Here is a 26,795-nt window from a genome sequence, read left to right on the forward strand (position 1 = left end):
AAGCATGCTCTGCAGCCATCCCGTGATGGCGATGACACTGCGTCTGACAGCTCCGACGGTAAGTTGTTGCTGACGCCGCCCATGCGCTTTTGGTTTTGTATTGGACTGTAACGTGCAGGCAATTTCCAGACCTATTTATTTTCGGGTAAAAGGTATGCCTTAGATTCATGTAAATATAGTAAATTGTTGTCATGCAAAGTAACTCACTTGCCTAATGTCTCAGGGCACTGGCTTGCACGACTGAAGCTGGTAAGAGTGCTATGTCGGATTTGTAGGCATGGTCTAATGGGTAGATCATAGGACTACTGTGCTGAGGAAACCAGGTTCAAAACCAACTGGAAACCACCAAACTCACCAATGGCGTTCTGGAAGTCCTTCATAGCTGCTCCAGCTGCCGTCTCGAGCTGAATGATGTTGATGCCCGAATCCAAAGTCTGTTTCAAAAAATGAAAGAAAGTTAACACCTTCTGGTCGAATGAATCCTAATTCTTTATGACAAATATTCGACATGGGGAAAAATAAACACCAAAACTAAAAATTGGACTGTCACTAACACTAATTACATAACTTATCAATATGGCACAGATGTGGCAATGCGGTTCTAGGCGATATTTTGCAAATATCCATGTGTCACATCACAAAGACCTGCTTAGGTCCTATTTGAAGGCATTAATCAAAGATCAAAGAAACAATGATGATTAATATGCAGATGACAAAGATAATGCTCAATAGCCTGGCAAAAAAAAAAAAAAAACAAGATTTCAGGATCGTCAGCCAGCCCCTCTAGAGCCTGTACAGGAGTACAGCTATCTTGGTCAATTACTCAGAGGAGACCCTGATCATAAGAAGGAAACTTACAGAAGAACAAAAATGTGTTGCAGTGCATATGACGTTACCAACTCCTGACTGGGAGCTTGCAAATGTCATTGAAACGTGTACAATAATTGCATTCTACTAGTGCTAACACGTGAGGCACTAACTTGGAGGTTAACAAAGAAGACCGAGAACAAGTTAAGGACCGTGCAAAGAGTGATGGAACGAAAAATGTTAGGGGTAACATTAACGGACAGGAAGAGAGCGGTGTGGATCAGAGAGCAAACGGGTATAGCCAATATTATAGGTGGCATTAAAAGAAAAAAAATAGAGCTGGGCAGGCCATGCAATATGTAGGGTAGATAACTAATGGATCATGACAGTTGCAGAACCTGCACGTGCAAGTTGGAATCAGCTAGTGCAAGACAGGGGTAACTGATGATGATGAATCAAAGAATTCCACAGTTGAGAGCCCTGCAGTCTTGCCAAGATTGCTTCAAAAGTATATGCTGTACTCATTTATAACCAAGTTAGCCAAAGTGAAATTTATTTGCACCTTGCATTTGTAAAGGACATGAAAGAGAAATAAGTCAGTTTAGAGTGATAAGGTACTATACTTAAAGAACTCTACTTTTGTCGATTTCACGGTAATATGTTGATTATTAGAAAATGAAGGTATAAATTCATTCTTCGAATGTTGCGCCAAAATCTCAAAGCCAGCACATCAGCGTGACATCACAGATTTCAATGTATTTTTTCGCATTTGAGCTGTTGTGACTGAGCAAACATTCCTCTTGAACTTCTCAAGCTCAGTCTTTGGCTCTTCTAGGACGCAATGTAGTCCATTTTCATCGATAAAAGTATAACTAAGCTCGAGCTGACACCATCAAAATCCACACGACATGACGGCAAGGTGGCGCGGGAATTTCAAGGCGGCGTCTCCACCTGTCTCTCACTTTTGCATCTCTTTTGTCTTAACAAGTTTCTTCTGTAGGTGTGGCTTTTCTGGCATTGTAGGATGGTAATTTACTAAGACAGCTGAAATAATTTGTCTCTTTAGTGGCCCTTCAAGCCATGCCAGCACATCCAACCTGCGGACACCCAGAAAGAAGGGAGTCGAAAATCAATTCAACTGACCTTGTTGTTGATGATGACCTCCATGTCGATGCCACCGCTCTCCACCAACTGGCCAACGCTGCTCAGCTTCATCCAGAGATTGTTCGTGTTGAAGATCCTGCATTACACGTGCAAAGGAGAAGATGGGAAAGGAATGTTTAAAGTGATAAAAATAAAATTCACTGACAAGTAGAATACTCCCTAATGCGAAATTTGAGCACAGCTCTATACGTGTTTTCATTTCGCGATATATTGGCTGGTGCGGACAATCCACCTCATGCGGCACGTTCCAAACAGATCGAAGTGTGGCGCGATTACCTCACTAATCGGGAGATCACGAGAGACAGCACATGGCTGACTCGTGGGCACGGTTCACAGAAGCTGCCGCAGACAGACCTCTGCTCAGGCAACGTGTTGGTGAACAGACGACACACAGAGTGCCTCTATGCATACCCGTATCCCCGCGAACAAGGCAGAGGCGAGCAAGCGCCTCGAGGTACCCTCACAATGTGCGCTACTATAGCGTCACCTCCTAGTCACTGTCGCCATAGTCTGTTTTGCGCGGCACTATGCTTTTCTTCTCACGCTTTTGCCCTGTCCTCCTCCTCAAATTTGCTCCTCACATGATCTTCACTCTCGCCGTCTTTCATCGCCCGCTACGCTCCGCGTTTGGTCTCATCTTTCACGGTTCGCTTGGTTATGAAGTACGCCGCCACCGCTCGCCGCAGGAACGGGTGCCTAAGAGCTGTGCTCTAAAAAAATGAACAAGAGTAGCAGTACCAAGAAGCACTTGTTAAAATGTACAAAGGAAAAGAACTCACTTGAATTTCTTTACACTCTTAAATTCATCAACCTGTAAATAAAGCAGAACACATTAAGTCAGCAAGAAGGGTAGTAACTCGTAGGAAGAGAGGTTAAAAATGGCTCTGTGCAAATTCTATACTATGAAATGCACATTTGCACCGTGCTTCAATGACAATTCCAAACCCCCTCAAAGATGCATGCATGGAAGTCTGTGAGGTCACGACATTGGCTAAAATCTCAATTCCACTTTGTGTGCCCCCCCCCCCACACACACACGTGTGTGTGTGCTGTACAACTACATTTCAGCCCGCAGGTCTAGACTTCGAGGACAAGGTCTTGTGGAACCAGTGGTATCTCAAACAATCATTCGCTCGCTACATTACATCACCAGGGTTGCAATCTTGCACCAAGTCAATCAGAGTAGTTTCGAGCAGTTCACTGAAGAGTTTGATTAGCTGGACAGCCGTGCCAATGCTATGTTGCCACATATTAACGGCTGCAAAAAGTTACCACCAATAGTACACTTCTCATCAGCTGGTGACGCAAATACACTTCATTTCCTTGTGGAAACCTCAACGCACCCTTCTCCTAAAACGCAGTTGTGCTCTTTTTGCATGACACATTCACCCAACTAATGTCAGCAACAGTCTTGGTTTGAATGGCAGACGAAATGCTTGCTGCACATGCTGGAGCTTGTCTTTTGCAAATGGTTTCATTACAAAAGCCATGTTTACATTTTCCATGTCATAAGACAAGCAGACTGTGTTTGTACACAACGATTACAAAATCGACCAACTACGTCATCAGAGAGCGTTAAAACTATGAAAAGGCTCCATTACAAGCCACCAGCTAGCTCAGGTCATACATAAATGTATTTTATTCAGATCTTCTGCATTACACTAACTTTCCACGTAAGGTGCAGACTTCAAACAGTGCAGAACTTCAACTCAAAAAGGGTTATAAATGCCAGCGAATCTTTTAACTGCTAAAAGAAGAGAGACTAAAGCTTGTGAAAGTCATCTGACCTGCAATTAATAGCAAAAGAAGAAGCAACTCACGTTTTCCTTAGGAACCTGCGCAATTTCCAGCAGACGAATCTTGTTTTCGTACTGGATGAGTGTGCCACCCTACAAATTCAGAAAAAAATAAAAATAAGAAAGGAGCTATGCAGACACCATTTCTGAACCTGGTTCAGCATCGCTGTCAGAGTCAAAGCGCTGTACTCATTGCAACAGTTTATTTGCTGCTCTCCGTGCCTCACTATTGTGACGATGGCCCTGCGAAACTGTTTATCTTTATTTCCATGTCTCCCTCTTTGTTAAAGACAATTTACACAAGAAATCGTCTTGGATGACATGGAATAAGGCATACAGTGCCTGACAAGGCCATGCCACCCTTGCAGCAGCATCACAGTGAAGCAGACGTAAGCAAAACACACACTTAAAAAAATATACAAAAATATGTCTGATGTATAAACACAAACAAAGCAAAAGCATAGTATATTCTCCACAGAAATCAAACAATATCAAGAAACAAATAACAGAAGAATAGCTCGCAGGTTACACAAAACCAAGTATGAAGAAAATGAAACATAAAAAGGCATGTTTCAATTTCGTCCAAAACGCAAAGCACCGATTGTGGTAGCAAATTATCAGGACAGATATATGAAGTAAGGACAGTAGTTTTATCGACTGTATAACCTTGAAAACATTCACTTACTAACTAAATTAACAAGTGTGGTGTCATGCACGCACAGGTAAACACAAACACATGTCACTCAATGACTGCGGACACTCGATGTCAAAAATGCTGGCGTGAGGAAGGGTGTGGTAGTAGCAGGGAGTAAACTGACCTTTGTGCTGCCCCTCGCTTCAAAGCAAACCGAGCGGTCAGAACACAGCGCACACGAAGCCATCAGCACTCAGTGCACCTAGACTCTGTACCCCCTGCAGATCCCTTTCAAGATCGCAAAACTAAAGCAACCCTTTTTACTCCTACACAGCTGCCGGTAGTTCGCATAGAAAACTCTGTGTTTGCTCAAATGCCTTTAGAGATTGTTGACTCCTTCAAAACACTCAGTGCATACTGCCACAGGCACGTGTCCTGGGACACATATATTAAACACATCATCACCAAACTTTCAAGGACTGTCGGCATTTTGAAAAGATATCATTTTTAGTTTTTTTCTACCACCCAATATCAAATTACTGATTTACAATGCATTATTTTTGTCCAACTAAAACTACTACTTTCTTATATGAGGCAAAACTACATCACCTAATTTACATCAATTGTGTGTACTTCAAAAAAAAGAAAAAAAAAGATGTTAGACACATAGCTGGCATGCCCTTCAAAACACATAACGAGCAACTTTTCAGGCGGCTTAATGTAATAGATGCTCATAATCTTTATTCATATAATATGGCCACACGATGTAAACACAGTACGAATACAAGGGAAGACATGATAACATTGTTATCGCACTTGAAGATTAGGACACCGATACACAACACATGCATCAAAGGTTTTTGAAAAGTCCAATTTTCTCGAACGAAATATGGCGAACAAATGCTTCAATTCACCATACCTGCAGTTCTAATTTTTTTTTTCCATGAAAGATCGATATCACTATTTTTGTGATGCGTTCATGATACCATTAGTTCTGTGAGGATGTGCTTGTCTGAAAACTAATATGCATTTCAGTATATGCACTTTATTTATGTACCTGTGCAATTCTCTGTATTTTCTGCATTCTTTTCCAATAGAGGCAGTATGAAACTATAGTTTGTGCCTGAAATACTGATAATTAAATGTGTGCTATTTTGTTTTTAATGTGTATTGTGCTCAAATAATGCTTGTTGTGTTAGAAGGTGTATCTCTTGGCTCCTCCCACTGTATGCCTTGTAAAGGGGGCCCGACCCTCCTGTCAGGTGAATTAAGTTTCACTTTCGGTTCAGGCTTTCCCCCATTCAACATGGAAATAAATTCAATTCAATTCAAAAAGAGAGAGCCCGTGTGCCCGCGCCATAAGCAGCTGTTGCTGCCAGGTTCGACTGTATCTAAATACATTTAAGGATTCTGTAACGCTTGTGTCACAGCGGCACATACCCAGATGCCTGCAAGTGATTTATTCTGTGAGAAACATCACATATCCCAAACCCCAGTTGGGTATGAAAGCGCTATAGATGCCGGTTTATATGCACGATCAGTTTTTATCGATCTATCCAAAGCATGTGAATTTATAAAAAACCACGTCATCTTACTTGCTAAGCTACGGGCAGTAGGCGTCGATGGCCCCAGCATTGGAACTTATAAAAGGTAACCTAACAGATAGACAACAAGCTGTGTATTTTAGCTCCTCACTCTCTAAATTCAGAACAACCAATAAAGGGGTCCCGTGGGGGGTCTACACTCGGCCCACTACTATTCCTGCTTTATATAAAGGATTTACCCAATTGTTTATCAGAAATTGAGGCCTTCCTTTATGCTGACGACACCCCATTACTTGCAACCGATCGTTCGCTAACTTCTCTGACTACTAAGCTAAACACTGACCTGAAAAATGTTTTAACGTGATGCCAGCTTAACTCGCTAAGAATAAATCATACCAAAACATCTTATGCTTTTTCATTCATATCATAGGACACCAGAATTCATTCCCACTGTCAACCTAAACTCTCTCGACATCAGTGCAGTTAATGAATGCTAATTTCTTGGTATATTTCTTGACTCAAATTTAAAATTTACGAAGCATATCGCCTATTTGAAGCACAAAATTTCTCCCGGTATTAGAATTTTACTTAAAGCAAGGTATTATTTTAGCAAACCAACATCGCTGACCTTGTATTATTCTTTTATTCACAGCCATCTCAATTATTGCATTACAGCGTGGCGTAACAGATATCCAACTCATATAGCACCACTACAGCATATGCAGAATCAAGCCATCCGGATATTGTTGTTCAGCTCATTCTACAGGAATGCTTTTGAAAAGCTTTTCCTCCTCTCCCCGAACCACAGAACACTTTCAGTAATTTATCTTATTAAATGCAAATTAGCCATAATGTTATTTAAGGTAACACGTAATCCTCCCTCAGTGAATATATTTTCTGAGGCTACTTTGGTTAACTTGAACCGCTCAAGATTTGCCGCAAACAACAATTCCTTACTGCCACTAATACATACTAATTATGGAAAACAATCTGGATATATCGCAGCATTATATACTTGGAACAGCCTCCCGCTAGATGTCAAGCGCTCTTCGTCTTTAGGTTTCTTCAAGAAAACATTATTCACTTTTCCACTAAATAGGCAAAATAATCCACATATCTAAGCCATTCACTTCACTTCTGCTCATTTCCTTTTCATTTTTTCTAGTTTTTCTCATTTGTAGCATTTATAAATACTTTTGGTTTGTTCTGTCGTGAATGCCTTAAACTACTGTTTTAATTCTACAACTAGTTATTGACTTTATGTTATGTTGCAGTTTGTATTACATTTACATTGCATAATCTTCCACTTATTGACTACTATATTGCTGTTTTATGCTGTGTATTTGCTCTAATGTATATATTTTCTGAAAGGAGGTCCCCTTTCAGCCATCATGCTCTGGGACCTCCTTTTGTATGCTTGTGGAAGCATGTAAATCAACTTATTAGAGAAATAAACTGAAACTGAAACCAAGGCACGCACCTTGACGTCGGCTCTTGTCTTGTCGGTGACTTCCATGACAAAGTCTGGGGCCTGACTGCCACTTGCAGAAAGCAGCATGTTCAGGATGCCTGAACGCATTTTTCTCCGGTCAAGGAATAGATTTGCTAAGCACACAGAATCACTCAGGCTAAAAAAATGTATATATTTTTTAGAAAACAGCGCAACCTTGACAGGCATGAAGTAGATCCAGAAAATCTAATCTTGATTCATATTCCTTTTGACAATGAAGCAGACAGTTGTTATGCATTTTGCACTTTTTGTTTAAAAATATTATAAAATGAACATCGTTCAGCTGCCAGTAGCTTTGAACTACAAGCAGGTTGTGTCTTGAACTGTTCTCAAGGCTTTTCTATCGTTGCCGGTTTGTTTGGTGTCGTTCCTTGCTAACCTTGGTGTTTTCTCATTTCTTTGTTTTGTTTTGTGTGTGCCTTTGTGGCGGGGGAACTTACCTAGTACACTGTCATGTGAACACCTGAGCGAGGTAGCCTCAATCCACTGGCTTTGTGTAACGCCGCAAAATTAGACAAAAGGAGGATGTGTAAGAGATTATTACAGAGGAAAGCAAGGAAATTGTTTACAGCGCTGTAACTCTCACTCCAGAGAGGACACCTCAGCAGCTCCTACCCTTACCCTTGACCTGCATGAGGAGGGGTAAGGGTTTCCAAAAGCAAGCATATGTATGAAAGGGAGAGTTAGAATGCACAAAAGAATGCATGTCCTTGATTGTATTTTCTTCTGATCTTCTTTGTTTTTTCTTGCTGTTGCACAAGAGCTGTCTTAGCTGCAAATACACTGTCTTTTGCAATAATATTTAGATTTAATACTTTTCTGTGCCTACTTCCTCAATGCATGTCTATACATTGCGCTGTTCCTTTTCAAATTTAAACGCACAGCTTTCCAGCTGGCTCCTTCAAGTTTGCTTCTTATTAAAGTGCAGAAAAACTAATGTACATGCTTGTATACTCCGCAGGTAAATGTGCTATTCAGTAAGTTGCTGTAGCTACTTACTATGTTCATGTAATAGCTACTCACTATGTTCATGTTCATGTGCCTTGCACCATCTCTCATTCTAGCCAGCCCTAGCAGTGACATAGAGGCCAAGCATACCCCTTTTGCTGTTGCTGCACCATATTACAGTTGGACCTCGACAAAACAAAGTCACTAAAATTGGCAAATTGCTTCGTTATTTAGAAATTTCATTACATAAGAATTTCCCTTTTTATGAAAATAAGTACAGCCATCGATTAGCTAAATAGTAGTAAGTAGCTGTAGCTACTTACATAGTAAGTAGCTGTAGCTACTTACTATGTTCATTTTACGTACCTTGCACCATATTGCACCATATTGCACCATATTACAGTTAAACCTCGATAAAGCAAGGACACTAAAATTGACAAATTGCTTCATTTTATAGAAATTTCCTTATATAAAAATTTCACCTTTTATGCAAGTATAGCAGTCAGTTAATTTTTCTCAAATGGAAGGGGCTGCAAAATTGTGCGGTTTATTAGGCAATAGAAAAGAGCAATTTGAATCTTAAAAAATTAATTTTGTTGAATTTGAGATTCAGGGGTGAAAGATATGGTATCATGCCATGTCCACAATATCTTCAGAGTGGTGGTACGAAACGAAGCCAGCGACACTTTCACGTCCACTTTGTCCCCATGGCTGATAGTGGTGCCCGCAGTGAGACGACGCCATCAATATAGGCGGCAAAAGCTTCATCTACCTCTTACTTCAACATGTCTCCGAGACTCAAGGTTATGCTACCTCCAGTACTAAACGCGTGGGAAGACTACACGTGATGCCATGCCACCTCTGCATGCCCACTTTTTCCACAAGTGGCAAATTACCGTTAAAACAGGGCACACATGCATGGATTCAGCCGCGCCGACAGCCATGCTAGAAAAGGAGAAGTGCGCTAACCTGCCCCTACTTCCACCCCCCCTCCCCCTCGTTCGCGCTTGATCGTGTCACCGCGAGTTTGCTTCCCTCCTCCCTTTCGTCTTGCTCACGTGGGAAGACAACGCTCATCAAGCCCCCGTCCTTCTCAGCTCACTCTCTCATGTTTTTGCTCGAACCCAAAGCATACTGCGTGCGAGGCACAATAGGATCTTATCACACTTGCACTTTATACAGCTCTGCTTCAGCGGTTGCTCGTCATGCTGCGTGCGATTTGAGAAGTGTGTTTGCAAGCAGCCGCTTGTAATTCGACCATTTGACTATCTGTGTCTGTGGAAGTTTCCATCTGTTGTCTCGGTATTCCTTTATGGCGACAGTGAAGATTCCTAATATTGGAATTGTTTATAAACACACTTCGTTATACAGTATACAGTCAAGTTCCATTAATTCGACCCTGACCGGACCAACGAAAATGATCGAATTATGTGGCTTGTCCAATTAAACAAGATGCAGAACACGATTCATTCGACAGTATTTGCCGAATTCTAGCACATGCCCCTGAATCAAACACTTTCTTTTCATGTGTTCAAAACTAACGTAGAAATGACATTAAAGGTCCTAATGTGCACCCGATTTCTTCACAATATAAATTGTTACACAATGGCGACTAGTTGCCTAAAGTCAGCTTCGCCGCATACCTGTTATGCGGCAAAGCATAAGAACGTAGCGAAGGCAACATTCTTATGTTCATATGTAAATTTCGTGTCCGATTGCATCGCGCACGCAACTTTCGATCCAATTTTCTCTTTAAAAGGAAAGGTGCACACTATAGCAGGGTAAACACCGTACTCGAACATTGTGATCTACGGTTCTTGCTTGAAAGTCCTCCTAGGCCAGGCCAAAAATTGGCATTTTCGATTAGAGATGTGCTCAATACATTCACCACCTCCTAAGCTGCGCCAAGATAGACGCTGCCACTAAAGGGGTCGCTATCTGGATGCGTGCTGACAGGTCAGGATCGAATTATTCACCGACAGCCAATTTCAGGATCAAAATAATTAAAGTTTGGGACCATAATTCAGCGACAATTACGATACTCCCTAATGCGATATCTGAGTGCAGCTCCGTACATGTTTGCATTTAGCGATATAATGGTTGGCGCGGACAATCTGTCTCGTGCGGCACATTGCAAAATGGGGCAAAGAGTGGGGCGACTGCGAGACTGTCCTGTGGAAGACTGTCCTGTGGAAGGCCTAGAAGCAGGACATTGGAATGGACAAACGCGCCACCATTCGCGTGATCGTACGCGCAAACGATTAGGAGTTGGTGGCCAGCATGGGGCGAACATTTTCACTCGCTATCCAGTCGCAATGAGTCAGGCTTCCTCAATTTGTCACGCCCATCGGCATGTTCTCTGGATAGTAATTCAGCTAGCAGGCATTAGTGTATGAGAGGCGCAATAGATTCTCTTGTTATTGTTTGCACTACTGTGTTGTCATTTCATTGACCCAAGAGACCGTGTGTGAGACCCCACAATGGACAAGAAGTTATAAAACATGAAAGACTTCGTTATAACGAGACTTTAGTTATACTGACGTACAGTAAAACCTCGTTAAACCGTACCCGCTTAAACAGTAGTTTCGTTTAAGAGTAGCAAAGTCAAATCCCCGACTCAGCGGCCATTGAACATAATGTGTTTTGTATCCACATAAACCGTACCAACTTGTTGCGTACGTGTCGGTTAACATGTACTGTTTCCACTTTTCGTCGCGCAAGCACAGCGGTGCGTTGTCTCCATTGGGCAGCCTGGCAAAACAACAAGCCTCAGAGATCAGAACAATGGCCTCCAAGCACCCTGCGCATTTGCGCGTAAAGCCACATCAACATCAACATCATTTCGGCAACGTGCCAGAGAGCGTTGTGGCGTCCTGCAGGCGAGGACTTGCATCATGTCGAAGCTTGGATAAAAAACACACCGGGTGCTCAGCATTGAAGAAAAATTAGACATCGTTCGTGCTATCGAACATGACACGAAGAAGTCGGCGCTGGTACGCGACAGGGATCTGCTGTTGACTGCAGTGTGTGGCATTTGGAATGCGAAGAAGTTGTTCGGCAGAGCTGCTGCGACCGCGAAGAGATGTTGGCTACGAGGTTCAACTTTTTGCCATCGTTGCCTGTTGTTGCCGAAGTGTCGGCTAGCGACAGTGATGAGGACGACACGGAAAGCGAAAGCACGGGCGATTCAGGGCCGACAGTGGCAGAAGCTGCACGTTACGTCAGCCTCGTGATTGCGAACGTCGTGACGAGAACAGCACCCCAAAATGAAAAAAAGAAACAAAAAAGCCCTGCGACTTTTGCAGAGCCACCACACGCGAGCATGGAGAATATGTAATGCCAACGAGGAATTTGCCATGCGAGTGTTTGCCGAGAAGAGGGGGCTGGCTGAAAAGCTGGCTCGCAGCTTCAGTAAGGTTGAGGCCGCTGTCGTCGCTGCTAGGCCGCTGCAGCATCAAATGAAAATAACACTTTTGTTGTGCGAAGTCAATAAATACTGCATGTCTTTTTCCCCTTTCATCGCACTCACTCTGAGTTCGATTTTTGACAGGTAAGTGGGCGATCGGTTAAGCAGTACTACCGTTTAGTACGTACTTTTTCCGAGCTCCGGCCAACTACAGTTTAACGAGGTTTCACTGTATATTATATTGAGCTTAAACTGTAAACCATCTTGACTTGGGCATAAAAAACAAATAAAATTACGGGGTTCAACATGTTCCTTAAATTATGGGGTTTTATGTGCCAAAACCACTATCTGATTATGAGGCACACCGTAGTGGGTAACTCCAGAAATTTTGACAACCTGGGGTCCTTTAACGTACACCTAAATCTAAGTACACAGGCGTTTTCACATTTTGCACCCAGTGAAAATGCGGCCGCCGTGGCCAGGATTCAATGCCGTGACCTCGTGCTTAGCAGCCCAACACCATAGCCACTAAGCAACCACGGCGGGTGGTTCAACATGATCCAAAGCAGCACATGGGCTATGAAGGACACTGTAGTGGTGCACTCCTGATTAATTTCAGCCACTTGGGGTTCTCTAGAGAGTTTTGGCTTGTTAATGAAGATACATCTTGCACTTTGTGAAATACACCATTACCAGAGGTGCTTACGTAACCAGCTGCATTCCATCTCGTGATGCAGACTTTAACCAGAAAGGACACGGCTCTTATTGTGTTGACTTACCGTACTCTGCTTAACTGTCGTTGTGAAGTGATGGCAGTAACAATCATTAAAATTCAGTTATATTTATTTGTTTGTTCAACGGGAACACTCGCACAACGTAAAAAATGTTTCGAATACATTGTAGTTGGAGAAAGAGTCAAAAGATGTCACTACTAGCATTGCTACTGCCGTCGACAACTCCGGTAAACCGGCCTTCTGTAAAGAGTACTGCACTTACGGACAAGCTAAGACTCTCTTCTAGCGTGTACCTAAAACTAAGAATGAACAAACAAACTGTGAAGCATAAGAGAGCAGAACGCCACATTTTGCTCCGTGTTGAAGCAACCCTGAGACGGGAGGCTCTCCCAGAGAGGGAAAAAAAAGGATACTGAGGTCTACTGTGGCACCAAGGTTGTCAATGTTGGAGATGAAGCAGTACTCGCGACCTTCCGTCAGGAAGTGGTCCATGAGCCCCGATTGGCAGAATGACGCGTAGAAGTCCCCGTGGCCAGGCGGATAGAAGCTGCCAGAGAGAATATCAACGTCAATGCTTGCACGCAAAAGCAGTTTGACAACACATCAACAATCCTTCCGCGCATGCCACAGGAGTACGTGCAGCAAGCTGACTTGGTACGCAATTTAAGAAAATTAATACCTTTAGAGAACAATATGGAATATTTCAGAGCTATATTCAGAGTGGCATCGTATGGTTATTGTACGGTTAAAAGCTAATGTGCTTTAGGAGTGATAACACTGTCATGCATACGTAAATTTTTCTTTCGGGGACTGTTCTTCACTTAAAGGGGCCCTGAACCGCTTTTTATCGAAGTGGAGAAACTAACTTGGAGTTAAAACAGGCCACTTCATAAGTACCTTGCCGCAAAAAGTACAACGCGTCCAGCAGAAGAGGAGTTATTGGCAATAAAACACGGCCTTCACGGTGCTTCTGGTCCTCCTTCAATGCCATACACTGCGAAGAATGCGACGTAGCAGAGCGTGCCCACAATGCTCTGCATTCACCGTGGGGTGCAGTTCAAATTTGATTTTGGTTATTAACATAGATGCCACTACTTTTGATCTTCCAATCTTGGCGCTTATGATGCACCACGTGTAAGCCGAACGTGGTTGTCCTCCGCGAGCTGCAGTGCACTTAACCAGTGGACTCATCGCTGGATACTCCCAGTACCTACGATAAGTAGCAGACTGCAGCTGCATGCAACTGTAGTGCATATGCGCAGTGCTTGCTTTGTGCACGACAGGGCTTGCGTACATGCTTGCGCTCATATGCTACAGTCTGACCATCCTATGTGGTCTAGACTGGGTTTGTCCTCTACCAGCTTGACCCACGGATAGTAGCCACATCCAACTTGCACATTTTTTAAGCACTATCAGTTAGTCTGCCAAGGTGTCTAACTAACCAGGAGTGGCCAGGAGTGAGCATGCGCTGGCAAGCGTGCATGTGGTCCAACCTAAAGTACCGCGTGGTTCACACTCACAGCTAGTTAAGCATTCAAAACTAGTCAAAATTAGTGAGACTTGCCAGCTACGACACCAATACGCAAGGTGGCCAAAATTTTATTCCTACGTGGGCGGTCGCGACTGAGCGTGGGCAGACAGTCCGCTTTTTTTTTTGGAAGTATGTAATTACTATCAAGTTTGAAAGCACGTTTTCGCTTACTTCAGCCTGTTTATTGAACTTCGTCAATAAATAGACACAGTAACAGTAGGAAGAAGCACACTGGCCCAAATACCCTTCTTGATTGACGCCAGCTATTAGACAATAGCAGGCGTAGCTGGGAGAAAGGATAGCAGAGGGGACAAAGTAAAAGAATTATACACAACAGCATGGGAATCTGCTTTATTAAGAAATAAAGCACCCAGAAAAGAGTGAGGAGCAGGCTTCTGTTGAAAAGAGCATTTGAGAGAAAGGTGACTGACTTGTACTGTCAGTCACCTTGCAGTCACCTTTCAGTCACCTTTCAAGTCAGTTTGCTGTCAACAGCAGACTGACTTGACCTATCAGATTACATTTGACGACTGATGACAGTGCCCGCCTCTACCAATGCCATTCAGCTGTTGCTCGCCTTTCTGGGCACAAATTTGCCCAATAAAGAGTTGGATTCTTAAATAACATGCCACCACAATATTGTCAAGATGTTGTCAACTTGGTCGGAAGAAGACGACGCTCTGGACTTTGCGCACTATCTACCATCTTGTCAGCTGCTATGATTATTGTAAATATCCTGTAAATATATGTCTGACTGTTTTTAACCCTGTAACATTCTTGGTGGAGGTAGCGGGATCATTATCAAGACGGATTTACGCCGCAGGCGCTCCTTGGCTGCATCTACAATGCCAGCACAAGGCGAGGATGCTTCTGGCCCGTCGGCACCCATGCCCACCGTCCTTCTAGCACAACCCCGCGACCTAGGAGCCTTTTTTCGCACCGAGGACACTAATGTTGAAGACTGGCTTCAACTATATGAGGGGGTGTGCGCCAGCAACCACTGGGACCAGACCATCATGCTCGCTAATTTGATATTTTACCATGCGGGCACGGCACGCGTTTGGTTTCAGACCCACGAGGAGGAACTTACCAGCTGGGACATTTGCAAACAGAAGCTCAAGGATTTGTTTGGCAAGCCTGTTGGACATCAGCGCGCTGCCCAAAAAGACCTCGGTTTGTTTGTCCAGACGTGCACTGAATCCTACCTCACGTACATCCAGGATGTGCTTGCTCTGTGCCGCAAAGTGGATCCGAAGATGTCCGAACCTGACGAAGTTGCACATGTCTATAAGGGCATAGCAGATGATGCCTTACCCCTCCTTGTGTTCAAGAATTCTTCCACTGTACAAGCCATTATTACTGAATGCCGGCGGTTTGAAGAAGCCAAGAGTCGCCACATTGCCCAACCATTTCCCCACCTTCCCAACACGGCTGCTAAGTCCACCTGCAAAGCCCCTCCGCAGTCCGCCGACACCCAATTGCTCTGATGATGTCCTACATATCATCCGACGTGAAATGGAAGCCGCATCTCCTGTCACAACCCCAACCCATGGCCCCGACAACTGCCAGGCGACCGTCTCATTGATACAGTCCGTCGTGCACCAAGAATTGGCCAACGTTGGCTTGACCAACGTCTGCTCGGTCAATCGGCCTGACTACACACCGTCCAGCACTGTCATACGCACCCGCAGCCTGAATGCCCCAACGCGGTATCGCAACATGGCCGAATGGCGCACTCCAGACGACAAGCCTGTATGCTTCACTTGTGGCCGTATCGGCCATATTTCACGTCAGTGCCGGTCTTAAAGGAATTCGGCCCTCTGGCCCTGCCTCCCATCCCATGGCCCTCATGCTGCTCCTCGGATCCCCTTGCAAACGCAGCCAGTACATTCTGGTGACACTGCTCTGCCTACCCGCTCTAGCCGCTCTCCTTCGCCACGTCGCCGCTTCTCCCTATCGCTCCCATCTCGCCGATCACCGTCTCCTAGCTCCTCCCGGCACACCCTTCCGGAAAACTAAAGGGGGCAGCACCTGGAGGTGATGCTGCCAAATCGACCCGACGCAAAAATCCTCTTCAGACCTTGCACACACATCGGAACCTCATTAAAGTGAACGTATGGTGTACCTGTTATGGCTCTGATTGACACTGGTGTGCACATATCTGCGATGAATGCTCAGCTTCGGAATCATCTCAAGAAAGTCCTCACTCCTGCCCCGTTGCCTGTGGTCCGAGTCGCCGATGACTACATTGGTGACTACATCGTAGTCAGACGGTGACTACATCGTATCCCCTAATCCGGATGTCCTGTTCTCGCATAACGTCGCTTTTCCTCACACCGTCATTACCATTTCAGACAACATGTCCTGCCTTCCACTTGTGAACTTTGGACTTTGTACACAAGTACTCCCACGCAGAATACCCCTGGCACAAAAAACGCCGGCCAGAGACTACCACATTTCGGCTTTAACTTGTAACAGCTCCTCGTGTTCAACTCGCTTTGCCCCCTGTCCCTTCAGACTTGAATGCCCTAACAAAAATGATTGCTCCTGACCTTCTGCCCCAGCGTGCTAAAGAACTATGTTGCCTCTTTGCCTCATACTGGGACGTATTTGACCTTGGAGAGTGCCCTCTACGACAAACATCTGTCGTAAAACATTGAATAAACACCGGTGATGCGAGCCCTATCCATCAGTGACCCTACCGCGTCTCGCCTACTGAGTGACACATCATACAACATGAAGTTGACAAGATGCTTTCTCGAGACATCATCGAACCTTCTTGCAGCTTATGGGCTTTCCCTGTTGTACTAGTTAAAAAGGACAACAGTTGGCGATTTTGCGTGGATTACCGACACCTCAACAAGGTAACAGAGGGACGTTTATCCGCTACCACGCATTTACGATGCCCTGGATTGCCTGCATGGAGCACAATATTTTTCGTCCATCGACCTTCGCTCCGGCTACTGGCAAATTGCCGTTGATGACATGGACCACAAGAAGACAGCTTTTATTACTCCCGATGGCCTGTATCAGTTCAAAGTGATGCCTTTCGGCTTATGTAATGCCCCGGCTACATTTGAACGAATGATGGACGCCCTCCTACATGGTTTCAAGTGGTCCATCTGCCTCTGTTACCTGGACAACGTGATCGTTTTTTCTCCAACTTTTGCGACACACCTCGAACGCCTATCGACGATCCTATCTGTTTTCCGTCAGGCGGGGCTACAACTAAATTCGTCCAAGTGCCACTTCGGTCGTCGGGAAATTTCTGTGCTCGGGCATCTCGTCGATTCTTCTGGTGTACGCCCTGATCACGATAAAATATGGGCAGTGAAAGACTTTCCCGTGCCAACATGTGCCAAGGATGTTTCGCAGCTTCTTGGGCCTTTGCTCCTACTTCCGTTGGTTTGTCTGAAATTTTGCGAACGTTGCGCGCCCTCTCAATCAGCTCCTCAAGAAAGATGCATTCATTTGGGGCCCTGAGCAAGCTGGTGCTTTCAACGAGCTGATTGGGCTGCTTACGTCCCCACCCATTTCTCACTCACTTTGATGCGTCAGCTCCAACAGAAGTCCGTACCGATGCCAGTGGCTACGGTATTGGCGCTATCTTGGCACAGAAACAACAAGGGTGAGAACGTCTTATTGCCTACGCCAGCCGCCTTCTTTCCTCTGCTGAGCGCAATTATTCCATCACCGAAAGCGAGTGTCTGGCTCTCGTTTGGGCAGTGGGTAAATTCCGCCCCTGTTTGTACGGCCACCAATTCACAGTCATCAGTGATGACCACGCTCTGTGTTGGCTTTCGTCCCTCAAAGATCCTTCAGGCACCTCAGCCGCTGGGCTCTGCACCTTCAAGAATACAACTATCCAGTTGTATACAAGACTGGCCGGTTACATCAAGATGCGGACTGCTTGTCGCGCCATCCTGTCGACCCTCCTGTCGTTTCTGTGGCCGGCATACCTGTCACCGTTCTCTCTCTGGCTGTTTTTCACAATATTGGAGCCGAACGTCGGGGATGCCTCCTTACAAAAACTTATTCAACGGCTCACTTCAACGACGCCCGATCCTTCCTTTCGCATGGTTTGAACTCCAAGATCGTATATTGTACCGCTCTAACATGCGCCCGGATGGCCCTGCCCGCCTCTTCGTTGTGCCTGAGCATCTGCATCAGACTGTTCTCGCCCAGCTTCATGATGCACCGAGTGCCAATCACCTTGGTGTGTCACGGACTTATGACCACGTTTGTTGGCGCTTCTATTGGCCTGGTCTATACCGTGACGTCTGCCGTCATGTTGCTGCATGTGACCTTTGTCAACGACGCAAAAAGCCGACCACACTCTCTGCTGGTCATCTTCAACCACTTGACGTACCATCAGAACCATTCTTCCGTGTAGGTGTTAATCTTTTAGGCCCTTTTTCAACGTCTGCTTCGGGAAACAAGTGGATTGTTGTAGCAACAGACTACACCACCCGATATGCAACCACACGGGCTCTTCCGACAAGCTGTGCAACCGATGTCGCCGACTTCCTCCTAGAGAACGTCATTCTTCACCACGGCGCCCCTCGACAGCTCCTCACCGACCGAGGCCGCTACTTTCTTTCTAATGTTGTCAATGACATTCTACACTCGTGCGCTACTTGCTACTGCTTACCATCCACAAACGAACGGTCTAACCAAGCACTTTAACCACACCCTTACTGACATGCTGTCTATGTATGTCTCCACTGACCATCGCGACTAGGACGTTGCACTGCCGTTCGTTGCTTTCGCCTATAATTCGTCTCACCATGATACCGCAGGCTTCTCTCCATTCTTCCTCCTTTTTGACCACGACCCTACACTACCTTTCGACACCATTCTGCCTGCTAGCCTGAATTCCACGTCCGAGTACGCCTGTGAAGCCATACTCAAAGCACAAGAAGCACGCCATATTGCCCGACGTCGACTTGTGGAGCCGCAGGACACCAGCGGCGCTTATATGATGCCCGCCATCGTGATGCCCATTACACACCAGGCGCCCTGGTTCTCCTTTGGTCACCGTCGTGACGTGTTGGCCTCTCGGAGAAGTTACTTTCACGCTACTCTGGCCCTTACCGTGTCTTGCGTCAAGTAACTCACGTCACGTACGAAATCGCCCCTCTTGAGCCAACCGTGGCTCCGCATCACTCCGACGTGGTCCACGTTGCGCGTCTTAAGTTGTATCACTCGCCCGCCTCCTAACCAGCACCGAACCGGTGCTTCAGCCGCTGGGGGTCATGTGACAAGCTGACGAAGAAGATGTCAGCTTGGTAGGAAGGCGACGCTCTAGACTTGGCGCGCTGTCTACCATCATGTCAGCTGCTACTATTATTGTAAATATCTTATAAATATACGTCTGACTGTTTTTAAGCCCGTAACAATATTAACAAAATGAAAAAAATAGGCAACATCCCACTGAAATTGCGACACAAATATGGTCTATGTGGTCAATCTGAAACAGACAGTAAAAAAAAATTCCTACGAACAATTGTTAGTATGGTTCTGAGGCATGGTCAGTAAAATGAAACAAAATGCAGCGACATTTGTAATTGCAATAAAGACAGACAAGCTGCATTCACCTGCATGTAGCTGATCCATGTTATCGACACTCTATGCACACATCTAGTCAGAATGTTGTTTCTAGCAAGCAATCATACTTACGCTTCATCTGATGGTGAGCTCAGCGAGGTCACAATTGGCATGAGCGTCTCCTTGTTTATCCTTGGATATCTGGAGGGTGAACAAATGATGACATCAAATATTTATTGCTCATAGAGAAGGGAGGGAGGTCACAAACAGCAAACTCAAATTCTTCATTTACCCTTACATCACACCTAGCTGCAGCATGAGAGTGATGCAAGAAATCACAGTTAATTACACTAATTAAGAAGAAGGGGTATGTACTGACAGACCTTTCCACAAACTACTTGCTAGTCATTGTTTGCTAAGAACAAGATATAATACAATGCTCTCATTCTCATGCTCATTTGAAATCAAGTCTGAAGCAATACACTCCCCAAGCCAACAATTGAGAGAAACAGAGATTAAGCACACAAAAAGAAAAGAAAAGAAAGAATGACTAGGAAACTGTTCTGCAAGCTAAATTTGTCTGCAACCAACAGCTTCCTCTTAGTATAGTTCACTGCTGTGACTTCAGCATTCAAGAAAGAGAAAAATGGATGATATCCTGTACAGTGATAGTCATATGCACAGTAAAGGTACCCAGGTGATAAATTTAGTCTGTCTCTCACAACATAGGCACAGCGTTTCGGGCACAGCGTTACACCCCCCCTCGCCCCCAAAAAAACTTCCAATGACCACTGTGTCTCTCCATAACCACCTTCTCCATCGGAAATCTGATAATATCAGGTTGACCACAATGATGCCTAGTCAACTATAGAAGTCGATGTTGATAGATGTTGAAGTACCTGTTTGACACGTCTGCATCTCGCACGTTACACCTAACAACTATGACAGCAGTCAAATGTTCCCCCTACCACATACAACCATGCAACGTGCTTTTGTGTATGTGTGTGTGTGTGTGTGTGTGTGTGTGCGCGTGCGTGCGTGCACGTGTGTGCGCGCGTGCGTGTGTGTGTGTAAACACTATATAACTTGACCGATGACCTAGTTTCCACGCACCTGCTTTGGAGGAAGGTGTATATTTTGACCTTGAAACCCTTGTACTTGCGGAGAACCTTGGACGTGTCGTCATCAGTGTTGAATGAGTTCATGAGCACCAGCGGCATGTTGGCGTTGTATGTCTTGTTCAGGTACTGCAATGGAACACAAATGAACTCAGAAAACACTCAAATGCACTCTACTTCAATGTTCTCAAATGCACTCTACTCTGTCTTCAACACCCGCTACACCTAGTGAGGTAAGTAAACACACCTAGTGAGTTTACTAGGTGAATTTACAAGGTGAGTTTACTCACCTAGTGAGTAAACAAGGGACGCCCCAAGGTTGGAGCCAATGTTTCCAGAAGGGGGCTTGCCTTCGTCGGGGCTTTAGCCTTCTTTTGGATTTACATCCAACAGTGAAGCTACACAATAGGTGTCGAAATCGCACACCGAGCTATGGCTGCCTCTGCAGAACGGAAACACTTGAAGGCCATGCTTTTACATATTGCAAGAATTGGAAGTAATTGCAGGAGCCAAAAATAGGTCCCACTTGCCATGTTCTAGACACCGCTTGTAACTCATTGTGCAGATTATGTACCATGGATGATTGATGTTATTTAATTCATCAAGCATTATTGCTGAACCGGAAGTTATAAAATGGAGTAATATAGCTCCAAACCCACAGCAAGTACCTGCACTTGTACACGCACTTAGTTGCCTTTTCTAAATCAATGTTCTTGAGCCGAATGTAGCAGAACATTATACATAATAAGGCTGCATTAGAGTCACTAACAACTTCAGCTATCTAAAATCAAGATAGGCCTTCTGAAAGAGCCTTAACAATGTGTTTATTACAATTTTATTAAAGCACACTGAAGTGCTTCTTGAACATGGTAAACAAACCTGCTTAGTTGCTAGACAATGCTCTCATGAGCACCTTTGTCAAATGTCGTTCTTCCAAATGTAACCAGGCAGCTTACAATTTCACCAAAAAGACTGCATGCCTTCTTTGGCTTCTTGAAATTGTTCATGTCTATTGTGGCACACCAGTAAATATGATGGCTACTGGCCAGAGCTCATTACATGTCATAACAAAGCATTGCTTTCAGCAGGACCAGGTACAGAGAAATTTTGTGACGGCTAGGGCAATGGTATGATCTTGTTGGGGGAGGACAATATTGTTGTTGGGAGGACAATAGTATGGCCTCAGAGATTCGATGGCGTGATGTACCGATCTTGGAGGCCATACTCACATGAAAGTATAACAAAATGATGTGAGGAGGAATGCAGGCACACAGCTTCAGATGCAGAAACAATGAAACAGAAGATGTTGCGGCAAAGGCAGGATTTGAGTGCTGATAACTCTGCTCATATGAAGCGCATTAAAAAAACTTCCTTGTTGTGAAAGATTCCTGAATGGACACTTAGCAAAAAAGCTGCTGCGCATGTGCGAGTGCCCCCTATGCAGTTGAAAAGCTAGCAGACGACTCCCGGCCTGGCTGGGCATTCAGGCAGGCTCAGGCAAGCTCCTGTGTCCACGTTTCTGAATGCTATGCCAGTGCACTGCGTTGTGTATGGATGTACGAATTATTAAGGCAAGAATAACATCATTTTTGTTATTTTGTTTCTGTCCGAGTAGTGGTACCTGTTAAAAAGAGCATCGTGGGTGACCACCGTAAGGCGGTTGAATTCGGACGGCTCAGTTTGGTAACTCAAGGATTTGGATTTGCAGCGAGCACTTTATAACAGGTGTACCTCATGAATTTTGGTCTGTAATGAGTCCTTTGTATTAATATCTGCCCTTCTTCAATTATAGGCCAGCCTTTGAACTTTTCTAGCCACCCTGACTACGTGCCAACTGTTTTCACATACACCCGAACTTCCGGTCAGGCTGCAGCGCAGCGGCACGGTCATTGCACTGATGAAGAGGCACGTAAGAGCATGTTAATGACAGCGAAGCAGGATTTCAGGATGGCATGTCCGCAGCGGTGGCGGCTAGTGGTTTCAGAGGGCGTTTTTGTGCTTGGTGTACGCTCCTAGCTCTCAGCACGCGGGCTCGCTCCACCAGCATATCGCCGGCTTAAACCGTGTGCGTGTGCGCAGGCCAGCTAACGCACATGTTTTTATTACGAGAGGAAAGGAAAATCAAAGGCCGTATTTGCTAACGATTACTTTGAAAGTCATATCATACCATCTCACACGTCGCTACACATTCGATAGCACATAGATTGGCTATTTGATGCGACGAGTTATATTGCATAAATGCAGTCTGTTGTAAAATAGGGCAGTGCGAGAAAAGTGAGCGATATGAAGCAAAGGCTAGCTGATGGAATGCAGCTGGCTTCGACAGCTGACGATGCGACAGGTTGTATGTGTTAGCGTCTACCCAAGCCACTTGATCCAGTTCATACCGGCAACTTCATTTTAGCTTTGTTTTAATACATACATGTAACAGTTTGCACAGCACTAAATGTGCATTGTAATGCATATAGTTCAGCTTCTACGACATTGCAGGAAGAGAAAGTCAAGAGTGAATCTACAGACGTCAAATCAAATGGGGAAGGTGCAAGCTGTCTGAACAAGAAGCGCTTCTGGGTCACTGAGATTAAGCATAATGTTCTCCACGTAACCCTCTTTTTTAATGCCCAACCACGATGGGTCTGACACACGGTCGCAGTTGTTGAGGCAGGGAGCTCCGCACCTGGTCGCTGTTTCGCAAGTAGATCCCGTGTGCAAAAAGAAAACAAAATGCAGTCTTCCTCCCCATCATTCTGACACAACGTAAGGAGACTAAACAAACAACGCAAGCTGAATTTCACGCCATAAAACTCGATGGTACAGGTAGTAATAAGGCGATGACGGGGAATGTTTTCCACGCAACTACTGTCGCACCCAGTGCCCCGAACGCTTCCTCAGGCCTACGGCAGGGGGCGCTCACTTTTTTGCAAAGTGTCCATTCACACACTACACACCTTTCCTAAAAGGTGTTGCTGTACCATTCGAAGGCTCACTGTGCTTCAAGCCTTGTTCACAGAGCACTCACTTCAAGGAGCACTTGAGGTCACCTTGGCAATCTGTCTAATCAGAACTTTTTTATTAATGGAAGTGCACTGTGTAGTCACTGCTAAGCTTACCAGAAAACTTGGGTTGCCAGATTTTTATTTCAAATATGTATACTATACAGTCCTAGTGGCTTAGCTCAGCTGTCTAAAAGAGGAGGAAAATACAAGTCCAGAAGATTCACCCAGTCGACAATAGGCTTGAACAAAACCCAGAGGGACCGATCAGTCTTGAGGATACAGACAGTTTTCAGAGGGCTCTGCTCAGCTGAGCCGGTGGGCAAAAAAATTATTAATTACTTCAGTGGGATCATGCAATGTCCGCCACCTTATGCAAAAGTGAAAACTTTCCCAAAGTTGATCGCTTGAGAACGCAGACCAAGTTTCGCATCCGAGCTCGCCGACCAAACTGTACAAAAACGCGTCTCCTGGCATGTCTGCCATTCTGCAGCCAGGCCATGCCAGCACAATTCTTCTGGCATATACATTTTGCCTGGCATCAACACAGCACAAGACCTGCAAGGACGCCTTTGCGGAGACCAAAGCACATCAAGGATAAGTGAAGCGGGTTACAGAACTGCCCAGCCAAAATATGAAATGAAATTAGTCTAATCTGTATGTATATTCTGTATTCTATGCAAGAAATACATAGGGAAGAATTGCAGATAAATGCTGTATCTATGCAGCTGGTCAAGCCCACAAGCCCCTATCAATTATGTTTTGGCAGAGGCAAAATACTGCATGCACTATTGCAAACAAAAACAGTAGGCAGAGTGTATAAATATCAAACCATCTATCAACACTAAAGCTTAATAATCAAGTTGAGATATAAATTCGACGTAGCTCCCGATATTTACGGACAAAAATACGGAGGTGGTTAATGCGAAAGCCGATAAGAAGCAAAAATGTAAACCAGACACTGTCTGACACTGGAGTTCAGGCAAGACCTACGTACAACCCAAGGCTTGTTGGGTAGTGCAATACCTATATTTCATTGTAAGTGTGCCACAATTTTCAAATTGCATACGTTTTGCAAGATACTCCGGTAAAGCAAGGGAAGCACATGCGCACAGCAAAAGCCGCCTCGGCACCCACCTCAATCTGCTGCACAGTCATGTCGAGGAAGGTGAGGTCATTGCGGACGGGGATCACAGACTTCGGGCCCTTGCAGCCCATGCTCGTGCCGAGGCCACCGTTCAGTTTCACCACCACCAGCTTGTTGAGCATAGACCGGATGGCCTCCTCCTCTGTTGGCGCTGGCAGTGTCTCGTACTTGATGACCTGCGACAGCGCATCACCCGCTCTAAGTGCACCACACCCCTCTCGCCTCAGCCCTCTGTTCAAGCTTCATGTGCTATGCGCTGCTCTGATACTGCTCTGCTGGCCCTAGCAAAGAGCCACGTATTTGAATCGAGAAAAATGCCCGCGAATTCCAACTCCGAAAACTGCGCAACGGTTATTCCAAACAAAATCTCTCACTCCCGTGAGACGCTTTTTGGACAAACCTGAGCCGAGGGCAAAGGTTCAGTGCATTGCTAGCTACCGTAATGTTGCGTGCCGTGCAGTTGATGAGAAAAGAGGTGCAGGATTCCGAGGCTAAACCGAAGCAAGTAGAGTAAAGCGCCCTTTCCCATTCGGCTTAGAAGGAGCAGGAAAGTGTGCACTTTATCACGTTACCGTGCACTCACTTACACTTGGCTTCTTAGGTAATCGGCTTCATTTTCAAGAGCCTTTTCAGCCATACACAACCTTTCAACCCTGCACTGCTTCATAAGCAGATTTTGGAATAGTCTCCCGAGTGAAACTAGTGGAAACTAGTTCTGCAACATTTGATGAAAAGTTACACCTTCATGTTTTATCCTTTGTACAACACTGTATAATAATAGTCATCGAGCTTCACATATGTTATGCTTGTATTTTCTGCTTCCTCCCCTTCTTTCTTTTCTTTGTTGTATAAAATGTGAGTTGTATGATCAGCCTAGCATTTTTGTGCATTCCTTAACTTTATTCTTTCTTCCTTTATTTTCGCCCTTCAGTGACATTATTTTACCACAAGCCCTTTTACTCAATGCTTCTTAGCAGTTTGCAGGGCTGTGTGGATAAAAAAACAGCAACAGCATGACTCAGATGCCTACTGTCACACAAACGAGATTGCACCTTCCTCCTACCCAGCAAAATATGCAGTTTAACCCTCTCACTCTTTCGTTACCACACACATTTAAATAGATGACCAGTGATCAACAATTTCAAATGCTGATTTTTGACATGTTCATAAAAAAATTATTTCAGATTTCACACTTCGGAATACCACATTTTATGCTAAAAGGATGTCTATAGCAAGGAAAAAAAAAACACTTTCTGGGATGCCTTAGAAACCAGTCATTTTCCCATCACTTTTCCACGAAAGAGTGAAACAGAAAAATGACTTCGCTTGACCAGACAGACAGATGCTCACCGCATTTTCGGGCACGGGCTGGATTTTGTCCCAGACGATAGCCGGCCCGGTGTCCTTGACAAACTTGCGAAAGAGTCGCTGGAAGCCACGAAACTCAGCCTCAACAGTCTCGCGCTCGGCAGCGCTGGCGGTGCGGCAGAGCTTCTCAAGCTCCTGTGCCAGGTGCGCCTGGGCGTCCGCCTTGGACATCTCCTTGAACTCGGTGCTGTCACTGTTCTTCCGGCTGTGCCCATACATCTGCATGCACGACACGGGAAGGCATGAAGGTGTTCGTCGAAGATTTAAAAAAAACAAAAAGAAAGAAACCACTGATGCAATAACAAAACAGCAGCTGTGAAAATATAGCTTGAAAAGGACACCAAAGGTTGAACCATCTGGACTACCGAACCAACGTAGGCTGTACGAATAACGAAATCAGACCATACTGTTAGGTTACCCCTCCTGGAACCTAGCAACATCTGCTTTATGACAATCAAGACAAGGCGTCGCTGAATCGTTACGATGTCTGCACATCAGGCCACATTTTATTCGTTGTCCTTTTTGAATGAGCTTTTGACATGTGGGAG

General features: G+C 44.9%; 1 protein-coding gene across 5 annotated transcripts in view; it reads right to left on the reverse strand.

Moving 5' to 3' along the window:
• Positions 1 to 26,795, reverse strand: part of UGP (UDP-glucose pyrophosphorylase) — a 76,562-nt gene that overhangs the window by 5,886 nt on the left and 43,881 nt on the right. For all 5 annotated transcript variants that reach the window (XM_050181453.3, XM_050181452.3, XM_050181455.3 and 2 more), the window contains 10 exons: positions 26,230 to 26,466; positions 24,870 to 25,055; positions 20,735 to 20,868; positions 19,754 to 19,822; positions 12,957 to 13,090; positions 7,426 to 7,514; positions 3,792 to 3,860; positions 2,751 to 2,782; positions 1,951 to 2,047; positions 356 to 434 (listed from right to left, as the gene is read on the reverse strand). In XM_050181453.3, coding sequence (XP_050037410.1) covers positions 356 to 434; positions 1,951 to 2,047; positions 2,751 to 2,782; positions 3,792 to 3,860; positions 7,426 to 7,514; positions 12,957 to 13,090; positions 19,754 to 19,822; positions 20,735 to 20,868; positions 24,870 to 25,055; positions 26,230 to 26,466 — 1,126 coding nt within the window. The remainder of the gene's footprint in view (positions 1 to 355; positions 435 to 1,950; positions 2,048 to 2,750; positions 2,783 to 3,791; positions 3,861 to 7,425; positions 7,515 to 12,956; positions 13,091 to 19,753; positions 19,823 to 20,734; positions 20,869 to 24,869; positions 25,056 to 26,229; positions 26,467 to 26,795) is intronic.

The sequence above is a fragment of the Dermacentor andersoni genome, chromosome 7, assembly GCF_023375885.2.
Source record: "Dermacentor andersoni chromosome 7, qqDerAnde1_hic_scaffold, whole genome shotgun sequence".
Lineage (NCBI taxonomy): Eukaryota > Metazoa > Arthropoda > Arachnida > Ixodida > Ixodidae > Dermacentor > Dermacentor andersoni.